This window comes from Lactuca sativa, chromosome 4, assembly GCF_002870075.4.
Source record: "Lactuca sativa cultivar Salinas chromosome 4, Lsat_Salinas_v11, whole genome shotgun sequence".
Taxonomy (NCBI): domain Eukaryota; kingdom Viridiplantae; phylum Streptophyta; class Magnoliopsida; order Asterales; family Asteraceae; genus Lactuca; species Lactuca sativa.
Window position 1 is genome coordinate 347,561,605 of NC_056626.2, and position 25,988 is coordinate 347,587,592.

General features: G+C 39.8%; 1 protein-coding gene and 2 long non-coding RNA genes across 3 annotated transcripts; all 3 read right to left on the reverse strand.

The window, feature by feature from the left end:
- Nucleotides 1-267: 267 nt before the first annotated feature.
- LOC111910686 (uncharacterized) lies at nucleotides 268-2,968 on the reverse strand. The gene is made up of 7 exons (XM_023906517.3): nucleotides 2,598-2,968; nucleotides 2,302-2,348; nucleotides 2,070-2,184; nucleotides 1,948-1,992; nucleotides 1,778-1,837; nucleotides 580-681; nucleotides 268-495 (listed from the first exon to the last, which is right to left on the reverse strand). Exons 1-7 carry the CDS (start codon nucleotides 2,892-2,894, stop codon nucleotides 376-378), a joined length of 786 nt encoding a protein of 261 aa, XP_023762285.1. The 5' UTR covers nucleotides 2,895-2,968; the 3' UTR covers nucleotides 268-375.
- Nucleotides 2,969-12,290: 9,322 nt separating this feature from the next.
- Nucleotides 12,291-13,888, reverse strand: LOC128133939 (uncharacterized). The gene is made up of 3 exons (XR_008232259.1): nucleotides 13,377-13,888; nucleotides 13,104-13,171; nucleotides 12,291-12,465 (listed from the first exon to the last, which is right to left on the reverse strand). It is a non-coding gene; the product is annotated as an uncharacterized LOC128133939 (long non-coding RNA).
- Nucleotides 13,889-19,567: 5,679 nt separating this feature from the next.
- On the reverse strand, nucleotides 19,568-20,512 carry LOC128133940 (uncharacterized). The gene is made up of 2 exons (XR_008232260.1): nucleotides 20,368-20,512; nucleotides 19,568-19,729 (listed from the first exon to the last, which is right to left on the reverse strand). It is a non-coding gene; the product is annotated as an uncharacterized LOC128133940 (long non-coding RNA).
- Nucleotides 20,513-25,988: the final 5,476 nt, after the last annotated feature.

Below are 25,988 nucleotides of genomic sequence, written 5' to 3' on the forward strand. Positions count from 1 at the left end.
ATTGTTGGTGAATGTGTTGAAAATTGTTGTTTGGTTTTGGAAATATGAAATAATGATGTTGTTGAAAAATCATTTTAAGTTTGTAAAATCATTTTATTTAAAATTCAATTTATTTCAGCAGCCTGCAGACGTTAAAAAACAAACAGTCTTCTTATCGCAGACTGCAGACGTTTGGTCCATCTCTTCTGCTGCAGGGGCTTCTAGATGTGGTCCGCAAACTGCAGACATTTTGGCTTCAGAAAAACAAACAACACCTTACACTATTAGTTACTTAACTATACAATCACTTTTCATTTTTATAAATAGAGTTTTAGTTTAACTTATCCAATATGATTAATTAGTGTGCTTTATTCAAGTGTTAATGAATGGTGTTCTTCATGCAACGGGTACTTTACAGCATATATTGATGATGTCATCTAAAGGAGCATGATCGCCTGTTCCTTCATCCTTCCATGCATACAACAGCTCTTTACCTTTAAATACAAACATCCCTCCCTAAAAACAAATACACAATTATATAAAACTAGAATATTTTTATATATAAAAAAAAGTTTGTTTTTGTATAGTTTTAAATTTAACCTGTTGTAAGACACTTCCTCTATCATCTGGTGTTGCTTCAATCGTGTAATTCTTTACAGCTTTTTTTAGAGCCTCAAATCTTGATCTTGATAATACCTTTGCCTATATAGATTACAAGATTTGGCATAATTTTTTATTTTTTTTCATTAATATGTTAAAAGATATGTTGTTATCTTTTTGGTATGATGGCATAAATATAAATGAATTGAATAATTGGATAATTACATTAATGGAATAAGTTATTCAAAAGTGTTGTTTGTTATGTACAAAGATAAAATTAAATGAATTAAAATGATAAATAAACAAAAATGGTTATTTTATAATTATGAACTTTAATCAAATAAAGATTTTGTTATGCATCCACTAGATCATGTCATTTTAGATAAGGGTAGTTTGGGGAAATCAACAAATAAAGAGCATCTTGATTAGTACAGGGGCATTATGGGTATTTTATATTATTTAGTTGTTATGATTGATAATATAAGAGAGTAGTGGGATAGGAAGGGAGACATCGATCTTTTCTGTTAAACGTGGAATTATTTCCTCTTGGGAGAGTGGCTATCTCAAATCAGCTGATCTATCATTATTTCTTGTAATCTTTTGGAATTGTTGACGGTTTTCCAATTAATATTAAAATCCTTTGATTGTTTTATGTTATTGAATCTGGTGTTAGAATCCAGTTCATAACAGATTTATCTTCAAATAAACTTCATATAAACGTACTTGTTTGAAATATATAATAAAATTATTTCAGATAGTCATAAAAAGTTTATTTATCACGTTAAAAAATTTGTCTACAAAAATAAATTAAATACCATGAAATCCAAACATAGAATTTTAACTAAAAACATTTTTAGTTGTTTTAAGAAAAAATAACAAGAAAATATACAATGCAAGTTCTTAGCTTCTTAAAATATTATCATTACTAAAAAAGTTACAAAATTACAAAAATGGTCCCTATGGTTTGTATTTTTCCGGGTTTTTATCCAAACCTTAAAAAAATTGAATTGATGGTCTTTTTGAGCATGTTTCCTTGTTGATTTGGTCTCTCCTAAAATTAAAATGACTAAATTACCCTTATTATATTTATTTAATTATTTTTCATTCCATTCCATTCCTTCTACTTCATAAAGACATTTATTTTTGATAATTATAAGAGTTTAATTTTCAAGATACAAAAACGAAGGAAAACATTTACACTTGCGGGGTTGAAAAACGTCCTTCCAAATCCATAATATAAACCCAAAAGATTATACGCCTGAAAATACATCAAAAAAAAAAAAAAAAAACAAGATTCAATTACAATATTTACATAAAATAAGACAATAATTTGAAATGATTGAACACATTTCAAGTGTAACAACAGACCTTTCTCTCTGGATCTGCATAGAGGCTCTCCAATGGAAATGGTAGCTGAAATTTGAAAAGATTAGTAATTGAAATTTGAAACACACAAAAAGATGATGAAACAGGAAATGAATAATTTATACTCTTTCAGCAAGGATTTGGGCTTTCTTAGGTTCACCAATCCCAATAGCAATTAGCTTCACACCAGCAGATTCAAATCTTGATATAGATTCTTTCAGAGTTGAAGCAAGTTCCCAGCTACATATGTTAACGAAAGTGATTGAATGTAGAAACATTGTTGGATTAAAGAATGTAAATTTTGGAAGCCATTGATGCTTGTTTATGGAATAGATCGAAGAAGGTCAAAAGGATTACCAGCAAGGGCATCCAAAATGCCTTAGAAGAGCAACAACAGCAATGCCCTAGAGAGTGGAGAAGAGAATTGTTACAAAAATGGTGGATGGATTTTAATCATTTTATGTCGTAATATGCATTCAGCTTGAAAACATAAACATTGAAAGCTTAATTTGCACAATTCTCAAATCGAGTACAGAGTGATTTAACCTAATTTTGAAATTGACGTGGGATATGAAACAATAAAGTAACCCTAACTGATTAACTAATGAAAGAGATGTAGCATGATTCAGAGAGATACGGAAGTAGGTAATTACCTCAGATTGATCCCAGAGTTGATTGAAGGCGACGGAGTCTCCGGAAGCGGTGAAGATGTTGACATCTCCGAGTACATCAGCGATTTCAGGGGAGAATTCGGCGGTGGAAGAAGCTTTTGGGACAAGAGCAGTTGGATTTTTTCTGGTTGGATGTAAATTTAGGGAACGTATGGAGGTGGTGGTGGTCGGAGACGAGATAGATGGAAGTGATAGTGAGTGAGGAGATTGGAAAGGAGAAATTGAGGAAAGATGATAGAACGATGATGTGATTGTTGGTGGAGATATGCGGATCGCCATTGTTATGCAGCTTCGAGAAATTTGTGAGAACACTACTAGAAGAGAAGAAAATGGAATATTCTCGTCAGGAAAATTATGTAAATGGATGGGACACGTGTAACTACCTAATTCACAGGAAAAAAGTCTAAGACGACTCAATTTTTTTTAAGGGTAATTCTATATGTGTTGTATCTATCCGATTATTTGACGATTCATGTGAATGATGGTATATATAAATCAAAATCAAAATCAAAATCTAATTGGTACAATGTGTGGTAAGAAAATGAAAAACCAAAACTTAAAACTAAGATAAAAAAGTGGAAATGATTACATAGAAATGGCAACCATTGCTAGCTGAATTACGGTTAATATTATTTTAATCCAACAAACTATTATGATTTATTTTAAAAGGCCATTTATATTTTTTAGTAGTTCCAAGGCATAAACTTAAAAAAGTTTGTATAACGTTTAGTATCCGGTTTTCACTATGACTATGATGTATGTATTTTCTATATTAAAAAAAAAAAAAAAAACAAATTAATCTAAAAGCCAACTTAAACGTCTGGCACCAGCATAAGTCATCTCTCTCTCTCTCAATGTCGATCAAGGCCCATCAATTTTCCCTCCCTAATTCTCGATCAAGGGTTCCAGTCAACACCATCAACCATAGATCTTTGCACAAGATTTCTTTTATATCGCAAAATCTCTCAATCTCTTATGGATGATCTTCCTTTTCAATTGCAAAAAACCTAACCTCATATAAGTTTTTAAAGATTTGAAGCTTTGAACCCAACTGATTAGGAATTGAAGTAGTTGATGATTTCTAGGTTTTTGTTGAACCCACTTAATTTGTCGTTTCTATACGTTGATTGTTGGGTTCTTTTGGGACCCATCTTATTTGTTGGATCAAAGTAGGTTTCAGATTTTCTATATTTTTCTCAATTTCATGAACAAACTCTTTCCTTCAGAGATGACAAGTGACAACCGGAAGATCGAGATCGATCATGGTGTCAAGATCAATAAACACAAATAACCAAAATAACTCTTTGACTAATTGAGAAAATAACTCAAAACTCAACTAGTTTTTGTTACATTCTAAGATCATAACTCGATTCTAACAATGTATATAAACCCCTATATTCTACCGACTTGTAGAACAAGACTAGGACTCTTAAACCTACTTGTTTAAAAAACTCATTCCTACTTGGTCTCCAAGTCCTACTTGACTTAGGATTCCAACAATCACCCCCGAATCTCTAAGTCCTTCTAGAGAGTTCTTCAACTCCGATCCGGTTTTAGAACACGGACTCGTCGCTGTCGTCACGTTCTGAAAAATCACATTCTCGTAATTTTTGGAGTCGTTCCGGACATTCAGACGCAAAGTGACCTGCTTTGTCACATCGAAAAATAAATCACCTTAGATCGGTCTTTTTCCCTATTTTTCCGATTCTTGTCACAACAACAATTACAATTTTTGAAATCAGAATTAGAATTGGGCTCCCTACCTTGGGCTTGTGATGAATTATTGTATTTATTTCCTTGTGGGCTACGATTTGATTTGGGCCTACTCGATCCAGTTGACCCAAATCTGGATCCATTGTTTTAATTATATCCACCGGATCCACCTGCCCCTTTCAACTTTCCTTTCGCTCCACTATGTAACCTCGACGCGCCTACACCACCAGACGACGACCCACCTCCATCTCCGGTCGATTTTACAAATAGCACCTGTTGAGTCTATTAGATTGCGTCATGGGCTCGGTCCTTAGCCCAGTTTGAATGCCGGTATTGGGCCTGTCCAGTCGTGCATAATTTTGTACTAGGGTTTAGTATATAAGATGCATGCATGCAGGATTAGTAGTTATCGCTTTCATTGATTATTTGCTTCATAGTTTTGTAAACCCTAGCTCACCTCTACAGTAGAAGTTCTTCATCGAGCTCTGCTGAGGCGTGACTCAGTTTTGAATCATAAGCACATATTTGATTCTGTTTTGTGTTCATTCTCATATTGTTCTTAAACTGTTTGATTTCTTTTATCGTACTTGTGAAAGATCTAATCGATCTAAGAGTTTTGAACTCATCAATTGGTATCAAAGCAGGAGACTGTGTAATTCATACACACCTCTTCTGTCGAAGAAGTTCTTAGGGTTTTAATTCCACATTGATTGATATTTATTGAGCCGTCACTTTATATTGACGTATCTCATTAATTGTTGATCTAACCCTAACGATATATTACGAGTGTGATCTTTTACAGGTTATCATGTCACACCCCAAAACCACGAACGGCGGAAACGTTCAGGGGTGGAGGACGCCATGTACAGTATCACAACAGTGTAATATAATAAACAAGCAACAACATCATCCATTGCATTATAAGTAAAGTTTAATACATGTGAGTTCTTTCATTGTAATAAGACACCAAAAATATACAATCAAAATAAAAGACGAGACTTGTCTGCTCCGTCTTCTCAAAACCTGGCCTCCGTACCTGTCTACTGATGACCTGAGAATACAAGTTATTTTGAAAGCGAGTATCAACATTAAAGCTGGTGAATTCATAAGTATATAAATGTCATTGCTTTGTTTGTAAAAATCTGTTTTGAAAGCCATGTAAACCTTTAAGTGAAAATGTTGAGGTAAGTATGAAAACCCTAGAAAAACCCTTATTTTCTATAAGTATGAAATGTAGTCTTCTACCAAGACCTGAATGTTCTATTTGTAAAATGATAGTTTTTCCTGTGTAATGACTAGTACTAAAAGTGCTGAGTCTAACTCATCGTTTATGTGAATGTATCACAAAATAAAGTAAATAGGAAAATATAACCATGAAAGTATTACTCTTGGGTTACCCGGGGGTAACACAGCGTTGCTGACGCGAAAGATATAACCTAATGAACATCCGTAGATGATTCAATTTAACTTCTGTGGCAAACAGTAGATTCCAGGAATGGTTAGTCCCGTAACTGACTTTACATCGATGTAATCGAAGTAAATAACCTAATGAACATCCGAAGATTGTTCAATTAACCTCTATAGTGAACAGTAGGTTCCAGGAATGGTTAGTCCCGTAACTGTCTCCTAATATATGTAATGACAACCCAATGAACATCCTAAGATTGTCCAATTAACCTCTGTGGCGAACAGTAGGTTCCAGGAATGGATAGTCCCGTAACTGACTCTACCTAGCTATAAGTGAAATAGATAACCTAACGAACATCCGAAGATTGTCCAATTAACCTCTGTATCGAACAATAGGTTCCAGGAATGGTTAGTCCCGTAACTGACTCCCGTTGAACTGGGATAGGCAGGACGATTTACTGAAGATACTAATAATTCATCCTAATGAACCGAGGTTCAGATATTCATGTAAGTATACACATGTCGATGTATCTACGTAAAGGTATTCATGTAATGTGTTCATGTAAGTGTGTTCATGTATCATGTAAGCATATATAAAGGTACTCATGTTTCAGGTAATGTACTAATAAAGACTCATGAATGAACTGACTCTTGTGTGATTCTTTGTAATAGAAGTAATGTTTGATCTCTTCAAATTATCCCTATGATAACTTACTGTAATATAACTGGTTGATCATGTAGGTTTATACACTCTTACTACTCAAGGGTGTGGGAAACTAAATGAAAGGTGTAAACTATAACATCAATACATATATAAGAATATAAGCGTATATGCATAGTTTAGTTCAAGAATGAGAAATGGTTTTTGTAAGACATCTTATGGTTTTTGAACAATAATCAACAATGACTTGATGTCATTTTAATAAACATTTCAAAGGTAAAACATTTGGTAACAATGTGCTTTTAAGATGTAAAACCATTTCATGCATCACATTTTGTAACATGTGAAATCTGTTAAATGACAAACACAGTTATAAAATACATATCAATGATTTAATAACATGTTTGTTTCTACTTGTATCCCCCCCCCCCATTAAAGCATTTAAAATCATTTAAAATATTGATTAGGGGTATGAACTCACTTGAAAGTTTGAAGATAGCGAGATGGAAAACCGGGCAGAGTTTCGTCTCGGGAAACGGATTTTTCTCGGGGTTCTTGGGAATCTCGGGAGTAAAATCGACCTCCGGGACTTGAGCAAAAAGACCAGAGCTTCGGGGTAGTGCGGGCACGGAAAACGAGGCAAGATCGTGAGAGAAATGAGAGAAAAGGGGTGATTTTTCCGGAACCCTCGCATTTCTATTTATAGGGGGTCTGAGAAGCCTCGGTACGCGGGGCGTACGCTCGTACGCAGCGCGTACTCGTACGTCATGCATGACTGAGTCCTCGACTGCCTCGGCTTCGGATGGGACGGATCGGGTCGGATGAGACGGGTCGGTAGCTTCGCGTAGGGGCGACGTGGACGGACCGAGACCAAGGCCTTCGGGTACGCGGGGCGTACGGGGTTACGCAGCGCGTAACTCGGATGAGGACGCTAACTCCTCCTTCGGATATTACCGGATTTTTGAATTAATTTTATATATAATTTATTTAATAAACTTCAAAAAATCATATCTTCTTCATACGAACTCCGTTTTTGATGGTCTTTATATCCACGCGTAGGTGAGACTACGCTCTACAACTTTCGTTTAGACTCCGTTGGCAAATTCCGAAATTATTTTTATTATTTAATTATAAAATGACGTGATTAAGGAATTTCTTTAAAAATTCATAACTTCTTTATCTGACGTCGGTTTTTGCCAGACTTTTCACCGCTGCAATACCATTGTCGAGACCTTCGATTCTCGTTTAGGTCATTCCGGCCAAAAGTCGCTCGATCTCCGATTCGAGTTTTTAGCTGTCTGTTGCTAAGCCGAACTTGGAAAAATCTTAACTTCAATATACGAAGTCGGATTTGGGCGTTCTTTTTACGTACGATCCCGGTTTAATGACATTTAAACATAGAGGGAATTTAAATAGGACTTTTTGGACATTTTATTATCAAAGTTAATTTTATTAACTCAAAAGTGGTTACAATACTTGACTTTTTAGGTCATTACAAAGATTTGAAATATCGGGTTGTCACATCATCCCCCCGTAAGAGGGAATTTCGTCCCGAAATTTAAAGTAGTAAAGATACTAGTGAACAAGAAAGAGATGAGGGTACTTTTGTTTCATCTGATCTTCGCGTTCCCATGTGAATTCAGGTCCCCGCTTGGCGTTCCAGCGAACCTTCACGATGGGTATGCGACTTTGTTTTGTTTGCTTGACCTCTCGGTCCATGATTTCTACCGGTTCTTCCACAAAGTTGAGGCTCTCGTTGATCTCGATCTCGTCGAGTGGAATAACAAGAGTCTCGTCGGACAGACACTAGAAGGAATCATAGGGATTCTAGGGTTTTTCAAACACTTACAGTTCATATACACTTTCAAATACTTACAATACTTGACTTTTTAAGTCATTACAAAGATTTGAAATATCGGATTGTCACATCATCCCCCCGTTAGAGGGAATTTCGTCCCGAAATTTAAAGTAGTAAAGATACTAGTGAACAAGAAAGAGATGAGGATACTTTTGTTTCATCTGATCTTCGCGTTCCCATGTGAATTCAGGTCCCCGCTTGGCGTTCAACCGAACCTTCACGATGGGTATGCGACTTTGTTTTGTTTGCTTGACCTTTCGGTCCATGATTTCTACCGGTTCTTCCACAAAGTTGAGGCTCTCGTTGATCTCGATCTCGTCGAGTGGAATAACAAGAGTCTCGTCGGACAGACACTTTTTCAAGTTCGAGACGTGGAAGGTTGGATGTACGTTACGGAGTTCTTTCGGTAGATTGAGCTTGTAAGCCACAGGGCCGATTCTGGCAAGAATCTCGAAAGGCCCTATGTATCTTGGATTTAGTTCCCCACGCTTTCCAAATCGTATTAAACCCTTCCAGGGTGAGACCTTCAGTAGGACTCGGTCGCCTACCTGGAACTCCAATGGTTTCCTGCGCTTGTCAGCGTAGCTTTTTCTGTCGGTCTCTAGAGGCTTTTAATCGTTCACGAATTTGAACGATCTTCTCTGTCGTTTCCCGAATGATCTCCGGACCCGTGAGAGTGCTTTCGGGAACTCGTCCCTTAGCTAACTGGGTATCACCCACTTCAGCCCAGCACAGAGGGGATCTGCACTTTCGGCCATAGAGGGCCTCGAATGGAGCTGCCTTTATGCTCGTATGATAACTGTTGTTGTAGGAAAATTCAACAAGGGGTAAATGAGTATCCCAAGCTTTTCCAAAGTCAATCACACAGGCGCGCAACATATCTTCTAAGGTTTGGATAGTTATCTCACTTTGCCCGTCGGTCTGTGGATGGTAGGCTGTACTCATGTCCAGCTTAGTTCCTAGGGAACTTTGTAATGACTGCCAGAACCTCAAAGTGAATCTACTATCTCGGTCTGAGATGATAGATAAAGGAACACCGTGCAGTCTTACAATCTCCCTAATGTAAGTTCTGGTAAGTTTCTCCATCTTGTCTGTTTCCTTGATGGGTAGGAAGTGTGCAGACTTGGTCAGTCTATCGACGATGACCCATATGGAATCAAGTCCACCCGTCGTCTTGGGCAACTTGGTTATGAAGTCCATAGTGATCCACTCCCACTTCCATTCTGGTATCTCCGGTTGTTGTAGAAGACCGGAGGGTTTCTGGTATTCGACCTTGACCTTTGCGCAAGTAAGGCATTTACTCACGAAGGTAGCAATATCTGCTTTCATGTTAGGCCACCAGTATAACTTTTTAAGATCCAAATACATCTTATCTGAAACCGGGTGGATGGAATAACGAGTGTTGTGAGCTTCGGTCATGACCAAGTCTCTGAAGCCACCGTGTTTCGGTGTCCAGATCCGATCCATGAGGTATAAGGCTCCGCCACCCTTGACTTCATAGTTCTTATCCATCCCTCTAAGGGATTCACCCGCCACGTTTTCAGGTTTCAAAGCGTCGAGCTGAGCCTCCTTTATTTGCGTGGACAAGTGTGAATGGATGGTTAGAGTCAAAGATTTGACTCTACGACCAGTATATTCTTTCCGACTTAGGGCGTCGGCTACTACATTGGCTTTACCCGGATGATAACGAATTTCGCATTCGTAATCACTAAGTAGCTCGACCCACCGTCGTTGTCTCATGTTGAGCTCTTTCTGGTCGAAAATGTGCTGTAGACTCTTATGGTCTGTAAACATCGTGCTTTTTGTACCGTATAGGTAATGTCGCCAGATCTTCAGAGCAAACACAACTGCTCCTAGCTCGAGATCGTGGGTTGTGTAGTTAACCTCATGTGTCTTCAGCTGTCTCGAGGCATAGGCTATGACTTTACCTCGTTGCATCAGTACACATCCGAGTCCTTGATTGGATGCATCGCAATAGACAATGAAGTCTTCTATTCCTTCGGGAAGGGATAGTATCGGGGCGGTGCACAAGGCTCGTTTGAGCGTTTGGAACGCTCTTTCCTCTTTCTCTTCCCAGTCGAAGGCCACGCCTTTCTGGGTCAGGGTTGTAAGGGGTTTCGCTATGCTGGAGAAGTTCTGAATGAACCTGCGATAGTAGCCAGCTAGACCTAGAAATTGACGAATTTTAGTAGGTGTCTTTGGTGCTGACCAGTTCTCGATGGCCTTAATTTTGGAAGGGTCCACGTGTATACCTTCTTCGCTAACTACATGGCCCAAGAATTCGACTCGTCGAATCCAAAATTCGCACTTTGAGAACTTTGCGTAGAGCTTCTCCGATCGCAATGTTTCTAAGATTTTACGGAGATGTTGACTATGCTCCTCCTTACTTCGAGAGTAGATGAGTATGTCATCAATGAAGACGATGACGAACTGATCCAAGTAAGGACGACACACCCTATTCATCAGATCCATGAATACTGCGGGCGCGTTAGTTAATCCGAATGGCATCACTACAAACTCGTAGTGCCCATAACGAGTTCGGAAGGCTGTCTTGGGGACATCCTCCTCTAACACTCGTAGTTGGTGGTATCCGGATCGCAGATCTATGTTCGAGAAGTAGTTGGCTCCTTGAAGTTGATCAAATAAATCGTCAATGTGGGGCAAGGGGTAACGATTTTTAATGGTAAGTTTGTTGAGTTCTCTATAGTCGATGCACATGCGAAACGATCCATCTTTCTTCTTGACGAACAAGACCGGTGCTCCCCATGCGAGAAGCTTGGTCGAATGAATCCCTTCTTGAGAAGTTCGTTAAGTTGACTGGAAAGTTCCTGCATTTCAGCCGGTGCCAGACGATAAGGAGATTTGGCTACGGGGGTAGCCCCTGGCACTAAGTCGATTATGAACTCGACTTGGCGTTGTGGTGGTAAACCGGGAAGTTCTTCTGGGAAAATGTCGGGAAAGTTGTGTACTTCTGGGATTTTCTGGATGTCTTTCAGTTCTTGACTGGTATCAACGACGTGTGCGAGAAATGCATGGTACTCCTTCCGCAAGCACTTCTGGGCTTGAATGCACGAAATGATGCGAAGGCTCGTACTGGGTTTGTCGCCGTAGATAATTAAAGTTTCGTTGTTAGGAAGGTTAAGACGAACTGCTTTTTCGAAGCACATAATGTCGGCACGAAGAAGACTCAACCAATCCATACCGATGATAACGTCAAAACATTTAATTGTGACTGGCATGAGATCTATCTTGAAAGTATGGCCATCTAAAGTTAAAGTACAACCTACGAATATGCAGCTTGTACTCTCTGTTTTCCCGTTAGCCATTTCTACCGTGAATGAATTATCTAGTGCACATGGTTTTTGTTTAAGCATGTGTGCAAATTTGTGACTTACAAAACTTTTCTCGGCTCCACTATCGAAAAGTATGCAAGCATATGAGTTATCGAGGAGGAACGTACCAGTAACTATCGTAGGATCAGCTACTGCTTCCTCGTGGCCTAGGGCCATAACTCTTCCTACCCCTCCAGCCATTCCTGCTTTAGGGCAGTTCCTCTTGTAGTGGCCCACTTCACCACAACCGTAGCAAGCTTGGCCCATACCGGCATTAGGAACCTAGGCGTCTTGAGCTGTTGGCGTCCTGCAGACACGGGCTGTATGCCCCTTCCTGTTGCAGTTAGAGCACTGCATCTCCCTGCAAGGTCCGTGGTGGTGGTGGTAGTTGCACTTGGTGCACTTCGGAAAAGTTCCAGCATAAGTTTTTGCTGGTAAGAGGTTCGCAGGGGCAACAGGAGTCACTGTGGCAGCATTGATCGCCACAAGTTGTTGCTTATTGGAGGATCCTTGCGGAGCCCCTCTTTTCCTCTTATTCCACCCATTCTTGTCGTAGTCGGGGTTGGATTTTTGTGGTACAGGTGTGACATCCCCAAAATCACGGCCAGAAAAGACCGGTTTGTTTATGCTTTGTTTAAAAATCAGAGTAACATTTTAAATAAAAGTGTTGCGGAATTTGTCCCAAAACAATAATATGATAAAGATTTATCAAAAGCATTTCCATAGAAATGTATTTCATTAAAAGACTCGGGATGTCATGTTCGTACAGATCAAAAGCATAAACAGTACAATACAAGCCTTACTACATTATTTCATATCTACAGGCCTATATCCGTAATCCCTCGTCCAAACATCATATATATGCTCAAGCGCCACTACCTGTAATACATAAAACTGAGTGGGTCAGGCTTGGGAGCCTGGTGAGCACATAGGGTTTTCAACCCATAATAAATAGTTTATTAATTTCATCAATCAACAATAACCCGATTACCCGTTCCCGTTATCCTCACTTTACGTCCCTAAACGCCTATCATAAGGGACCTAGCCTAAGGATCATCATCGGGACGGACACTACTACTAAGGGGATTCCTCAGCAATAAATGTCCTAATAGGCAACCATGTGGGGGATGGAGTACATCTGGTGAGCACACAGTTCAAATAAACACACAGTTCAAATAAACACCTACAGGTTGCGAGCCTGCTAGTGTTCCACTGGACTGTCTAGAATAGTCCGTGGTCGTCATCTATACTCCGCTAGATGACTGGATCATCAATAACATCTATAACGAGGCCTCTCATTATTTTATTTTGTCACACAGCAACTATTACATCTACCCATATTTTACCCAACACATTTTGTAGATATAAAATACATATACAGTTTAAATCTTTGAAAACATGTATAAAACGTTCATCCAGCATAGATAGCAAGTATTCAGATAATATGCACAAATAGCACGTAATTTATATTAAATGCTTCATATCTATGTGTAAGTTGAAAGTAAATATGCACTCACCTGAAAAGGTGGTGATTCCGAACTCAGACAGCGCTTCGCTTCTTAAAAAGAATTTTCTTCGACGAAACCTAGTATTATTACCACTAGAGTTTAGTTTATTATTCGTCGAGACTAATTAATAGTCTAGCTATTATTATTATTATTATATAAGCGTCAAAAAAAATACTTATATAACCCATAATAATAGCCCAAGTATTTATTATAAATTCCTAATAACGTTACTATAATTAAATAAAAGCTATATTAAAAATAGCGTAGGCGTAGCTCACTTACAGCGGGTTTTATAGAAAACCGGGCTTTGCTTGGAGCAGCGTTCCCGAGCCGAAAAGCTCTTCTTCTCAGAGCCTTCGAGCACTCCGGGGCTTCCGCCTCGTGCTAGGGAGGTTCCCTAGGCTTTTCGGGGGATTTCGGGGCTAGAGAGAGGTTCTAGAGAGAGAGAGAGAGAGTAAAGAGAAGAAAGAATAGGAAAGGTGTGAAGAAAATGAGGGTGGGAGAGGTGGTATTTATAGGGTGAAATGTGGCTGAACTTGGTGCCACATGTCACCATCTGGTGGCAAGCCTTGGGGAGAAAGCAATGGCCAAGATTGTGCCACATCACCCATTTTCGCACAGCACACTTCCGACTTCTAAAATCCGTAACTTTCACATACGACCTCCGTTTTTGACGTTCTTTATATCCACGCGTAGGTAATAATAAGATCTACAACTTTCATTTTGACACCGTCAGCCAATTCTCGATCGATCTTAAATTTAACAGTACAAGGAGATTATACTGTTAAACGTCTGCGTAAAATTAATAACTTCTACATACGGACTCTGTTTTTGTCTGTCTTTTTACCATTGATTTTCTATTAATGAGATCTTCAACTCTCATTTACGTTGCGTAAGCCAAAAACCGCTCGAACTAAAATTCGAGTTTCAGGCCGTGCACTGCTAAGCCGAATCTTAGAAAAATCATAACTTCTTCATACGAAGTCAGATTTGGGCGTTCTTTTTATTGATGTTCTTAGTTTAACATATTCTACGACTTTTGTTTAGATTGATAAGGCTAAAAAGTCTTCTATCGCAAATTCACTATTTACGTCTCCCGGTGTCGTGCCGGTTTTGCCGTAAAACTTCGGCGGGCCATAACTTCTTCGTTATAGCTCGGATTTCGGCATTCTTTATATGTACGGAAACCTTGAGACGTATTCTAAAACTTTATGTAGAGATATCAGGATTATCTCACACTTTAATTTTGACGCTCATTTTTATTCTTTATTAATTATACATTTATAATTAAATAATAAACACATAAACACACATAATTCACATAATACTCAAATATTTTATATTTATTACTTCAAAAAGAGTTACAATAGTTGACCTAGACTATTACATTGACAAAAATGCTTAGCCCTGAAAACCCGGGCGTTACAATTCTCTCCCCCTTAGGATGATTCCGTCCCGGAATCATGCATCAGCAAACAGATGTGGATAGCGACTCATCATGTCATCCTCTGTTTCCCAAGTGAGATTCGGCCCATTCGAATGTTTCCATCGGACTAGCACCAAGTTGACCATCTTGCGTCGTAGCTTCTTAGTCTTACGGTCAATAATTTCCTCAGGCTCTTCGATCAGCCTTTTATTCTCATCCATCCTTAATTTCGAGATTGGAATTATGTCGGGAACATCTCCCATGAATTTCCTCAAATAACACACATGGAAGGTGTTATGAATACCATTGAGTTCTTCGGGCAATTCCAGCTTGTAAGCTTGGTTCCCAATCTTCTGAAGAACTTTGAACGGTCCAATAAACCTTGGACTCAACTTTCCTCGTTTCCCAAATCGTATAAGTCCCTTCCACGGTGAGACTTTAAGTAAAACGGAATCCCCAACTTCGAAGGTTATCGGTCGTCTTTTCTTGTCAGCATAGCTCTTCTGACGATCCTGAGCTGCTAACATTCTTTCCCTAATCACCTTCAATTTCTCAGCAGTCTCATGGACTATCTCGGGGCCCATAAACTGCTTCTCTCCGGCTTCAAGCCAACAAGACGGCGTACGACACTTCTGTCCATACAAGGCCTGATAAGGTGCCATCTTGATGCTCGAGTGAAAACTATTGTTGTAGTAAAATTCTACTAGAGGTAAGTGCTCGTCCCAATTCCCTTGGAATTCGAGGGTACATGCTCTCAGCATGTCTTCCAACGTCTGAATCGTTCTTTCACTTTGACCATCAGTTTGCGGATGGTAAGCAGTACTCAAACACAACTTTGTACCCAACTCCTCTTGTAGACTCCTCCAAAACCTTGACGTGAAACGACTATCACGATCTGACACAATCGTAAGAGGGACACCGTGAAGTCTTACAATTTCCTTCACGTAAGCGTTTGCGAGCTTATCCATAGACCACTTCTCGTTGGCGGCTATGAAGTGTGCACTCTTGGTGAAACGATCCACGACTACCCAAATCATGTCGTGTCCGTTCTTCGTTCTGGGCAGTTTAGTCACAAAATCCATGGTGATGTCTTCCCATTTACCCATGGGTACAGGTAAAGGTTCTAAACTCCCATACGGTTTCTGATGTAGTGCCTTAACCCTCGCGCATGTTACGCACTCGGCCACATACTTCGCAACATCGAGCTTCATCGTCGGCCACCAGTAGTAGGGTTTTAGGTCCCTATACATTTTAGTGCTACCGGGATGAATCGAGTACATGGTCTTGTGTGCTTCTTCCATTAGAAGATCTCTTATTCCTCCCATCTTAGGTACCCAGATTCGATCTTGGAATACCTTCAGTCCTCGACTGTTTGTACCGAACACTAACGTTTTTCCCAAACGTTCTTCCTTTCGGTCATTCTTTTCTAAGGCTTCTTCTTGAGCTTTCCTGATACTTTCCACAATCGTCGAGACGACTTCAATTCTTAACGCTCTTGGCCTTTTTCTTTCAAGATTGACTTTCCGACTGAGAGCATCAGCAACAATATTTGCTTTACCTGGGTGGTAAAGTATCTCACAGTCGTAGTCCTTGAGAAGCTCTAGCCAGCGTCGTTGCCTCATGTTCAACTCCTTCTGATTAAAGAGATACTGGAGACTCTTATGATCAGTGAAGAGCTTACACTTCGTGCCATAGAGGTAATGCCTCCATATCTTTAAGGCAAATACTACCGCTGCCAACTCCAGATCATGAGTGGGGTAGTTCTTTTCGTGCTCTTTCAATTGTCGAGATGCGTATGCTATCACCTTTTCTCTTTGGGTCAGAACACAACCCAACCCGACTCCAGATGCATCACTATAAACCGCGAAATCTTCAACTCAATCGGGTAGAGAAAGTATCGGTGCTTCACATAACTTCTTCTTTAGCTTCTCGAACGCCTCATCGTGTTTCTCACTCCATGTATACGTAGCTCCTTTATGGGTCAAAGCTGTTAATGGAGCAGCTATCGAAGAAAAGCCTTGGATAAATCGTCGGTAATATCCGGCTAATCCTAGAAAGCTTCGAACCTCCGTGGGACTCTTCGGACGTTCCCACTTCATTACAGCCTCGATCTTGGCGGGGTCAACCATTATTCCTTCTTGGTTAACAACATGACCCAAGAATTGGACTTCCCATATCCAGAAGTCGCATTTGGAGAACTTCGCAAAAAGCTTCTCCTTCTTTAACACCTCCAACACTTCTCGTAGATGCTTGCCATGCTCCTCCTGGCTTTTCGAGTAAATAAGAATGTCGTCGATGAACACTATCACAGATTTATCGAGGAATGGTTTACAGACCCTATTCATCAAATCCATGAATGCTGCGGGAGCATTGGTTAGTCCGAATGACATAACCAAGAACTCGTAGTGTCCATATCTTGTTCTGAATGCAGTCTTCTCAATATCCTGCTCTCTCACCTTCAGCTGATGATATCCTGACCTAAGATCGATCTTTGAGAAGTAGCTCGAACCTTGCAGCTGATCGAATAGGTCATCAATCCTCGGCAATGGATACTTGTTCTTCACCGTTGCCTTATTCAGCTCTCGGTAGTCTATGCACATCCTCATGCTTCCGTCCTTCTTCTTCACGAATAACACCGGAGCTCCCCAGGGTGATGAACTAGGTCGAATGAATCCGCTGTCCAACAACTCCTGAAGTTGTGTCATGAGCTCCTTCATCTCCGTCGGTGCTAATCGGTAAGGTGGCTTTGCTATCGGTGTTGTTCCTGGTAACAAGTCTATACGAAACTCCACTTGTCTATCAGGTGGTAATCCGGGAAGATCTTCGGGAAAGACTTCCGGATAATCGCACACAACCGGTATATTCTGCACCTCTTTCTTTTCTTTCTTAGCATCGATTACGAATGCCAAGTATGATGCACATCCTTTGGACAAACATTTCCTGGCTTTCATCAGGGAGATGATTCCAGAAGTTACTCTGCGTTTGTCCCCGTACACCATAAATGATTCCTTTCCGGGTGGGTTTATCCTAACTATCTTCTTTTGGCATAATATCTCGGCATCGTTGGCGCTAAGCCAATCCACACCCAAAACGATGTCGAAACCGTTTAACTCTATGGGTAATAGTTCCTCATGGAATTCGTTTCCGTTTAGGTCAATGACGATGTTCCTAATACGATTACTAACAGGTACGAGTTTGCCACTGGCAACTTCTACAATCAGAGCATTATCTAGTTTTTCTACAGGCAATGCTAATCTTCCACCAAATTTATGCGACACAAAGGAGTAATTGGCTCCGGAATCAAATAGTATATTTGCAGGCAAACCATTTACAAGAAAGGTACCTGAAGCGACGTCTGCTGCCTCCTTCGCAGCCTCGAGCGTCATCTGAAAGGCTCTCGCCTTTGGCTTTGGTGGTATGTTGGGCCTTCCCGCATCTTTCTTCCTTGGGCAATCCTTAGCAATATGCCCTTCTTCACGACACTCGTAGCACACCTTCTTGTTGGTGGTGCACTCATTGGCATAGTGCCCTGTTTTCCCACACTTGTAGCAGGTTACTTCATCGCCACATTTTCCCGAGTGCTTCTTCTTGCACTTCTCGCACCATTTAAATTCGTTTCCTCCCCCGAATTTTTTTGAACTGAACTTGCTCTTCTTTTTGTTGGGTTTAGCAGACCCTTCAAATTTCCTCTTCTCGCCAACCTCGATTTTGCTGGCAGCTCTTCCCTTAATCATGTCCTCCTCAGACTTGGCAGCCCAGATAGCTGCCTCCAAAGTAGGTGCCTGACGTACTGGCACCGCGTACTCCCATGGAAGTCCCTTTGCGTACTTATCAATTTTCGTCAGCTCATCCGGAACAAGACGCAAGGCAAACTCCATCTTTTCTGTGAAGTTGTTCGTGTATTCATCGATTGACATGCTTCCCTTCTTCAAGGTTAGAAACTGGTTCTCTAACTCTAGCAGGTTTTGAGCCGAGCAATATTTTCGTTTGAATTGCACCAGAAATTTTGCCCATGTCAGTTGCAGGGGCTTGTTGGGGCTTAAAGTCTTCCCCAAGGTATTCCACCAACGTACAGCGCCTCCTCGAAACTGACGTACTGCAAATGTGGTCTGTAGCTTTCCTCTGCAACCGCACGTCATGAAAGCTAACTCCATCTCCAAGATCCAATCCATGACCCTGATTGGATCTTCTTTTCCCGTGAAAGTTGATGGCTTGCAAGTCAGAAAATCCTTGTACTTGCATCCATTCCTCTTGATTTCGTCACCTTGGTTGTTTTGTTGAACTATTGGTGGGTTGGCTTGACCAACGGTTCCACTGTAGTCTCCTTCCTCAGTCTGCCCTTCATTCAACTCGGGCTGTTCGATTTGAATAGTCGCTTCCTCTCGATTTTGCTGGAGCAAACGCCTGGTTTCCTCCATTTGACGATCCAACATTGCCTGGATCATCGCTTGCACTCCGGCCATCGTTATTGGTCCGGCAGCGGCTTCCACAACTGGTATTTGCTCGATCACGGGGGGTTGGTGTCTGTTCCCATTTGCGTTTACGTTTCCGCTACGGGTCCTTGCCATCTTGATCTATACACCGAATAAGGTGAATTTAGATCTTTATTTAGGAGAGACGTTTTAAATCGTCCTTATCACTCCGAAACATTTACATGCTAGTTCTAATAGCATAGTCGTACGTTTAGAATCCTAAACACATAAGGTTTCCAGATCCGGTCGGCAACAGACCATAGATCCGAACAAAATAACAGCATAACATGCATAAAGCATTTAGCACATAAAAGCATTTTAGGCACAATTCCTAAAATAAGCTAGTGCTCACACCTCACAATCATCGCTTATCATTCTAAGTTTAAGTCTAGAAATCCTATAAATTCCTAGTTCGCTTAAACTAATGCTCTGATACCAACTGTGACATCCCCAAAATCACGGCCAGAAAAGACCGGTTTGTTTATGCTTTGTTTAAAAATCAGAGTAACATTTTAAATAAAAGTGTTGCGGAATTTGTCCCAAAACAATAATATGATAAAGATTTATCAAAAGCATTTCCATAGAAATGTATTTCATTAAAAGACTCGGGATGTCATGTTCGTACAGATCAAAAGCATAAACAGTACAATACAAGCCTTACTACATTATTTCATATCTACAGGCCTATATCCGTAATCCCTCGTCCAAACATCATATATATGCTCAAGCGCCACTACCTGTAATACATAAAACTGAGTGGGTCAGGCTTGGGAGCCTGGTGAGCACATAGGGTTTTCAACCCACAATAAATAGTTTATTAATTTCATCAATCAACAATAACCCGATTACCCGTTCCCGTTATCCTCACTTTACGTCCCTAAACGCCTATCATAAGGGACCTAGCCTAAGGATCATCATCGGGACGGACACTACTACTAAGGGGATTCCTCAGCAATAAATGTCCTAATAGGCAACCATGTGGGGGATGGAGTACATCTGGTGAGCACACAGTTCAAATAAACACACAGTTCAAATAAACACCTACAGGTTGCGAGCCTGCTAGTGTTCCACTGGACTGTCTAGAATAGTCCGTGGTCGTCATCTATACTCCGCTAGATGACTGGATCATCAATAACATCTATAACGAGGCCTCTCATTATTTTATTTTGTCACACAACAACTATTACATCTACCCATATTTTACCCAACACATTTTGTAGATATAAAATACATATACAGTTTAAATCTTTGAAAACATGTATAAAACGTTCATCCAGCATAGATAGCAAGTATTCAGATAATATGCACAAATAGCACGTAATTTATATTAAATACTTCATATCTATGTGTAAGTTGAAAGTAAATATGCACTCACCTGAAAAGGTGGTGATTCCGAACTCAGACAGCGCTTCGCTTCTTAAAAAGAATTTTCTTCGACGAAACCTAGTATTATTACCACTAGAGTTTAGTTTATTATTCGTCGAGACTAATTAATAGTCTAGCTATTATTATTATTATTATATAAGCGTCAAAAAAATACTTATATAACCCATAATAATAGCTCAAGTATTTATTATAAGTTCCTAATAACGTTACTATAATTAAATAAAAGCTATATTAAAAATAGCGTAGGCGTAGCTCACTTACAACGGGTTTTATAGAAAACCGGGCTTTGCTTGGAGCAGCGTTCCCGAGCCGAAAAGCTCTTCTTCTCGGAGCCTTCGAGCACTCCGGGGCTTCTGCCTCGTGCTAGGGAGGTTCCCTAGGCTTTTCGGGGGATTTCGGGGCTAGAGAGAGGTTCTAGAGAGAGAGAGAGAGTAAAGAGAAGAAAGAATGGGAAAGGTGTGAAGAAAATGAGGGTGGGAGAGGTGGTATTTATAGGGTGAAATGTGGCTGAACTTGGTGCCACATGTCACCATCTGGTGGCAAGCCTTGGGGAGAAAGCAATGGCCAAGATTGTGCCACATCACCCATTTTCGCACAGCACACTTCCGACTTCTAAAATCCGTAACTTTCACATACGACCTCCGTTTTTGACGTTCTTTATATCCACGCGTAGGTAATAATAAGATCTACAACTTTCATTTTGACACCGTCAGCCAATTCTCGATCGATCTTAAATTTAACAGTACAAGGAGATTATACTGTTAAACGTCTGCGTAAAATTAATAACTTCTACATACGGACTCTGTTTTTGTCTGTCTTTTTACCGTTGATTTCCTATTAATGAGATCTTCAACTCTCATTTACGTTGCGTAAGCCAAAAACCGCTCGAACTAAAATTCGAGTTTCAGGCCGTGCACTGCTAAGCCGAATCTTAGAAAAATCATAACTTCTTCATACGAAGTCAGATTTGGGCGTTCTTTTTATTGATGTTCTTAGTTTAACATATTCTACGACTTTTGTTTAGATTGATAAGGCTAAAAAGTCTTCTATCGCAAATTCACTATTTACGTCTCCCGGTGTCGTGCCGGTTTTGCCGTAAAACTTCGGCGGGCCATAACTTCTTCGTTATAGCTCGGATTTCGGCATTCTTTATATGTACGGAAACCTTGAGACGTATTCTACAACTTTATGTAGAGATATCAGGATTATCTCACACTTTAATTTTGACGCTCATTTTTATTCTTTATTAATTATACATTTATAATTAAATAATAAACACATAAACACACATAATTCACATAATACTCAAATATTTTATATTTATTACTTCAAAAAGAGTTACAATAGTTGACCTAGACTATTACATTGACAAAAATGCTTAGCCCTGAAAACCCGGGCGTTACAACAGGTGTAGGGATTGTTGTGTTCTGAGGTTTCCGGTGATCGATAAGAGATTGTGCTAGTTCCTTGGCACTATCAAAGGTAATAGGCCTGGAAGCGATCACACTTGACTGGATCTGAGGCGACAGTCCCCAGATATATCTCTCTATCTTTTTGCTCTGGAGAGCAACCATGTCCAGGCATAAGTTTGCCAGATCACAGAACCTATTTGTGTAGGTCGTGATGTCGGATCCAACCATTTGCAGACCCCAGAATTCTTGCTCGAGTTTTTGTATTTCACCTCGAGGACAGTATTCTTTCATCAGCATGTCTTTCAACTTTTCCCAGCCGATGGAATACGCCACCACCAAAGTTAGATAGTTAACATGGCTGTTCCACCATGTTAGTGCTCGATCAGAGAAGGTACAAGCTGCGAACTTGACCTTGTTGCCTTCTTGGCATCCGCGGATCTCGAAGACAGATTCCATCTTCTCCATCCACTGTCTTAACACCATAACCCCACCAGTACCATTGAAGCTACGGGGTTTGGCGTTTGTGAAGTCCTTGTAGGTGCATTCCCGAGGGTGTCCATGGCTTTCGCAGTGGTTCGAGGGTGATGCACCTGTTCCTGATCCACTAGGGGCAGGAGCGTTGATTGCTGACACAGCAGCTGCAACTGCTGCTGTGAACGCTGCCTGGAACATGTTGGCATCGAAAGGGTTAGGTGGTTGAAGAGGTACAGGTGGTGGTGGAGGTGGTGGTATCGGTGCTTCGTTGTTTGGATTACGTCTTGTACTTCTGCGTGGCGGCTTCTTTAACTATACGTTTAAAGATGACGAAATGGATAAGAATAAATGATTTAATGAATGTGTCTCATGGACTAAATCCCCATAGCCCAACAACAGAAGGAATAGCTAAAATAGATGAACTGACTAAGATATTTACAGTAAGACCAAATACCCCTATGGTATTTCTTTATGGTTGTGTTGGTAAGTTTTTAGACTTTTTGCCATATCACAACCATTCTTGGGCATATTCTAATCACTCCTCGGACCAACATAGTTGATCAGGCTATGCCATTCCCAAGACTGACCATATATCCCCAGGCTTACTTGTGATATTCAACAATCGTAATACTTTTGTTCTTGTCGTTGTGACACTGATTTTAGTATGAATGCAGGCACGTATACTTACTTAAATATTTTATTATTTAAAAGTATAACTCTGAGACAGAGTGTTTTAATCCCCTGTATTTATAGTTAGTATGTATTTTATGGGTTGATATACTATATTCACTATAAACAATGCTCTGATACCAATCTGTCACATCCCAAAACCACGAACGGCGGAAACGTTCACGGGTGGAGGACGTCATGTACCGTATCACAACAGTGTAATATAATAAACAAGCAACAACATCATCCATTGCATTATAAGTAAAGTTTAATACATGTGAGTTCTTTCATTGTAATAAGACACCAAAAATATACAATCAAAATAAAAGACGAGACTTGTCTGCTCCGTCTTCTCAAAACCTGGCCTCCGTACCTGTCTACTGATGACCTGAGAATACAAGTTATTTTGAAAGCGAGTATCAGCATTAAAGCTGGTGAATTCATAAGTATATAAATGTCATTGCTTTGTTTGTAAAAATCTGTTTTGAAAGCCATGTAAACCTTTAAGTGAAAATGTTGAGGTAAGTATGAAAACCCTAGAAAAACCCTTATTTTCTATAAGTATGAAATATAGTCTTCTACCAAGACCCGAATGTTCTATTTGTAAAATGATAGTTTTTCCTGTGTAATGACTAGTACTAAAAGTGCTGAGTCTAACTCATCGTTTATGTGAATGTATCACAAAGTAAAGTAAATAGGAATGGTTAGTCCCGTAACCGACTCCCGTTGAACTGGGATAGGCAGGACGATTTGCTGAAGGTACTAATAATTCATCCTAATGAACCGAGGTTCAGATATTCATGTAAGTATACACATGTCGATGTATCTACGTAAAGGTATTCATGTAATGTGTTCATGTAAGCGTGCTCATGTATCATGTAAGCATATGTAAAGGTACTCATGTTTCAGGTAATGTACTAATAAAGACTCATGAATGAACTGACTCTTGTGTGATTCTTTGTAATAGAAGTAATGTTTGATCTCTTCAAATTATCCCTATGATAACTTACTATAAGATAACTGGTTGATCATGTAGGTTTATACACTCTTACTACTCAAGGGTGTGGGAAACTAAATGAAATGTGTAAACTATAACATCAATACATATATAAGAATATAAGCGTATATGCATAGTTTAGTTGAAGAATGAGAAATGGTTTTTGTAAGACATCTTATGGTTTTTGAACAATAATCAACAATGACTTGATGTCATTTTAATAAACATTTCAAAGGTAAAACATTTGGTAACAATGTGCTTTTAAGATGTAAAACCATTTCATGCATCACATTTTGTAACATGTGAAATCTGTTAAATGACAAACACAGTTATAAAATACATATCAATGATTTAATAACATGTTTGTTTCTACTTGTATCCCCCCCCATTAAAGCATTTAAAATCATTTAAAATATTGATTAGGGGTATGAACTTACTTGAAAGTTTGAAGATAGCGAGATGGAAAACCGGGCAGAGTTTCGTCTCGGGAAACGGATTTTTCTCGGGATTCTCGAGAATCTCGGGAGTAAAATCGACCTCCGGGACTTGAGCAAAAAGACCAGAGCTTCGGGGTAGTGTGGGCACAGAAAACGAGGCAAGATCGTGAGAGAAATGAGAGAAAAGGGGTGATTTTTCCGGAACCCTCGCATTTCTATTTATAGGGGGTCTGAGAAGCCTCGGTATGCGGGGCATACGCTCGTACGCAGCGCGTACTCGTACGTCATGCATGACCGAGTCCTCGACTGCCTCGGCTTCGGATGGGACGGATCGGGTCGGATGGGATGGGTCGGACGGGACGGGACGGGTCGGTAGCTTCGCATAGGGGCGACGTGGACGGACCGAGACCAAGGCCTTCGGGTACGCGGGGCGTACGGGGTTACGCAGCGCGTAACTCGGATGAGGACGCTGACTCCTCCTTCGGATATTACCGGATTTTTGAATTAATTTTATATATAATTTATTTAATAAACTTCAAAAAATCATATCTTCTTCATACGAACTCCGTTTTCGATGGTCTTTAAATCCACGCGTAGGTGAGACTACGCTCTACAACTTTCGTTTAGACTCCGTTGGCAAATTCCGAAATTATTTTTATTATTTAATTATAAAATGACGTGATTAAGGAATTTCTTTAAAAATTCATAACTTCTTTATCCGACGTCGGTTTTTGCCAGACTTTTCACCGCTGAAATACCATTGTCGAGACCTTCGATTCTCGTTTAGGTCATTCCGGCCAAAAGTCGCTCGATCTCCGATTCGAGTTTTTAGCTGTCTGTTGCTAAGCCGAACTTGGAAAAATCTTAACTTCAATATACGAAGTCGGATTTGGGCGTTCTTTTTACGTACGATCCGGGTTTAATGACATTTAAACATAGAGGGAATTTAAATAGGACTTTTTGGACATTTTATTATCAAAGTTAATTTTATTAACTCAAAAGTGGTTACAATACTTGACTTTTTAGGTCATTACAACGATTTGAAATATCGGGTTGTCACATATCGGTCAAAAGTATTTACAATGTCCATGGATGATTCACAAACCAATCTGATCAATATCTCCAACAACATAGGGTCTATAACAAGAATATCGATCTTATATACACAAGACTATGAAGTTTGGACGCATCACTTTGAAGACTATGTGATTGGATCGGAGGACAATGGGTATTTAATCTGGGAAGCTATTACTGCCGGCCCATTTGCTCACTCAAGCACATCAAAGATTGTTAAAGCACAGAAAGAATACAATCTGCTTTTCAATGATGTCAAAGATATTCCTCGGGATGAAAAAGAGAAGTTTCAATGCAACATCAAGGCCCTAAGGATGATAAGGTTTGTGCTGCAATCGGATACGTTTCGTTTAGTGAGTTCTTGTGCTACAACTAAGGAGATCTGGGATAGATTTAAGGAATTATATTCCACAGATGAAGACTTGGAACACTCTATCCAAACTCTCTTGCTATCTGAGTTTGGTGACTTTAAGCAGAAGCCTGAAGAAAAACTTGTTCAAACTTTCGATCGCTTCAATCATCTTTTAAGTAAGATGATAAAGCATGG

Excerpts from the sequence above, each read along its gene's own strand:
- LOC111910686 (XM_023906517.3), bottom strand. The coding sequence starts at position 2,894 with ATGGCGATCCGCATATCTCCACCAACAATCACATCATCGTTCTATCAT. Across the intron at positions 1,993-2,069 it reads CCCAAATCCTTGCTGAAAGA|CTACCATTTCCATTGGAGAG; the intron begins GTATAAATTATT and ends TTCAAATTTCAG. Across the intron at positions 682-1,777 it reads CGTTTTTCAACCCCGCAAGT|GCAAAGGTATTATCAAGATC; the intron begins GTAAATGTTTTC and ends TAATCTATATAG.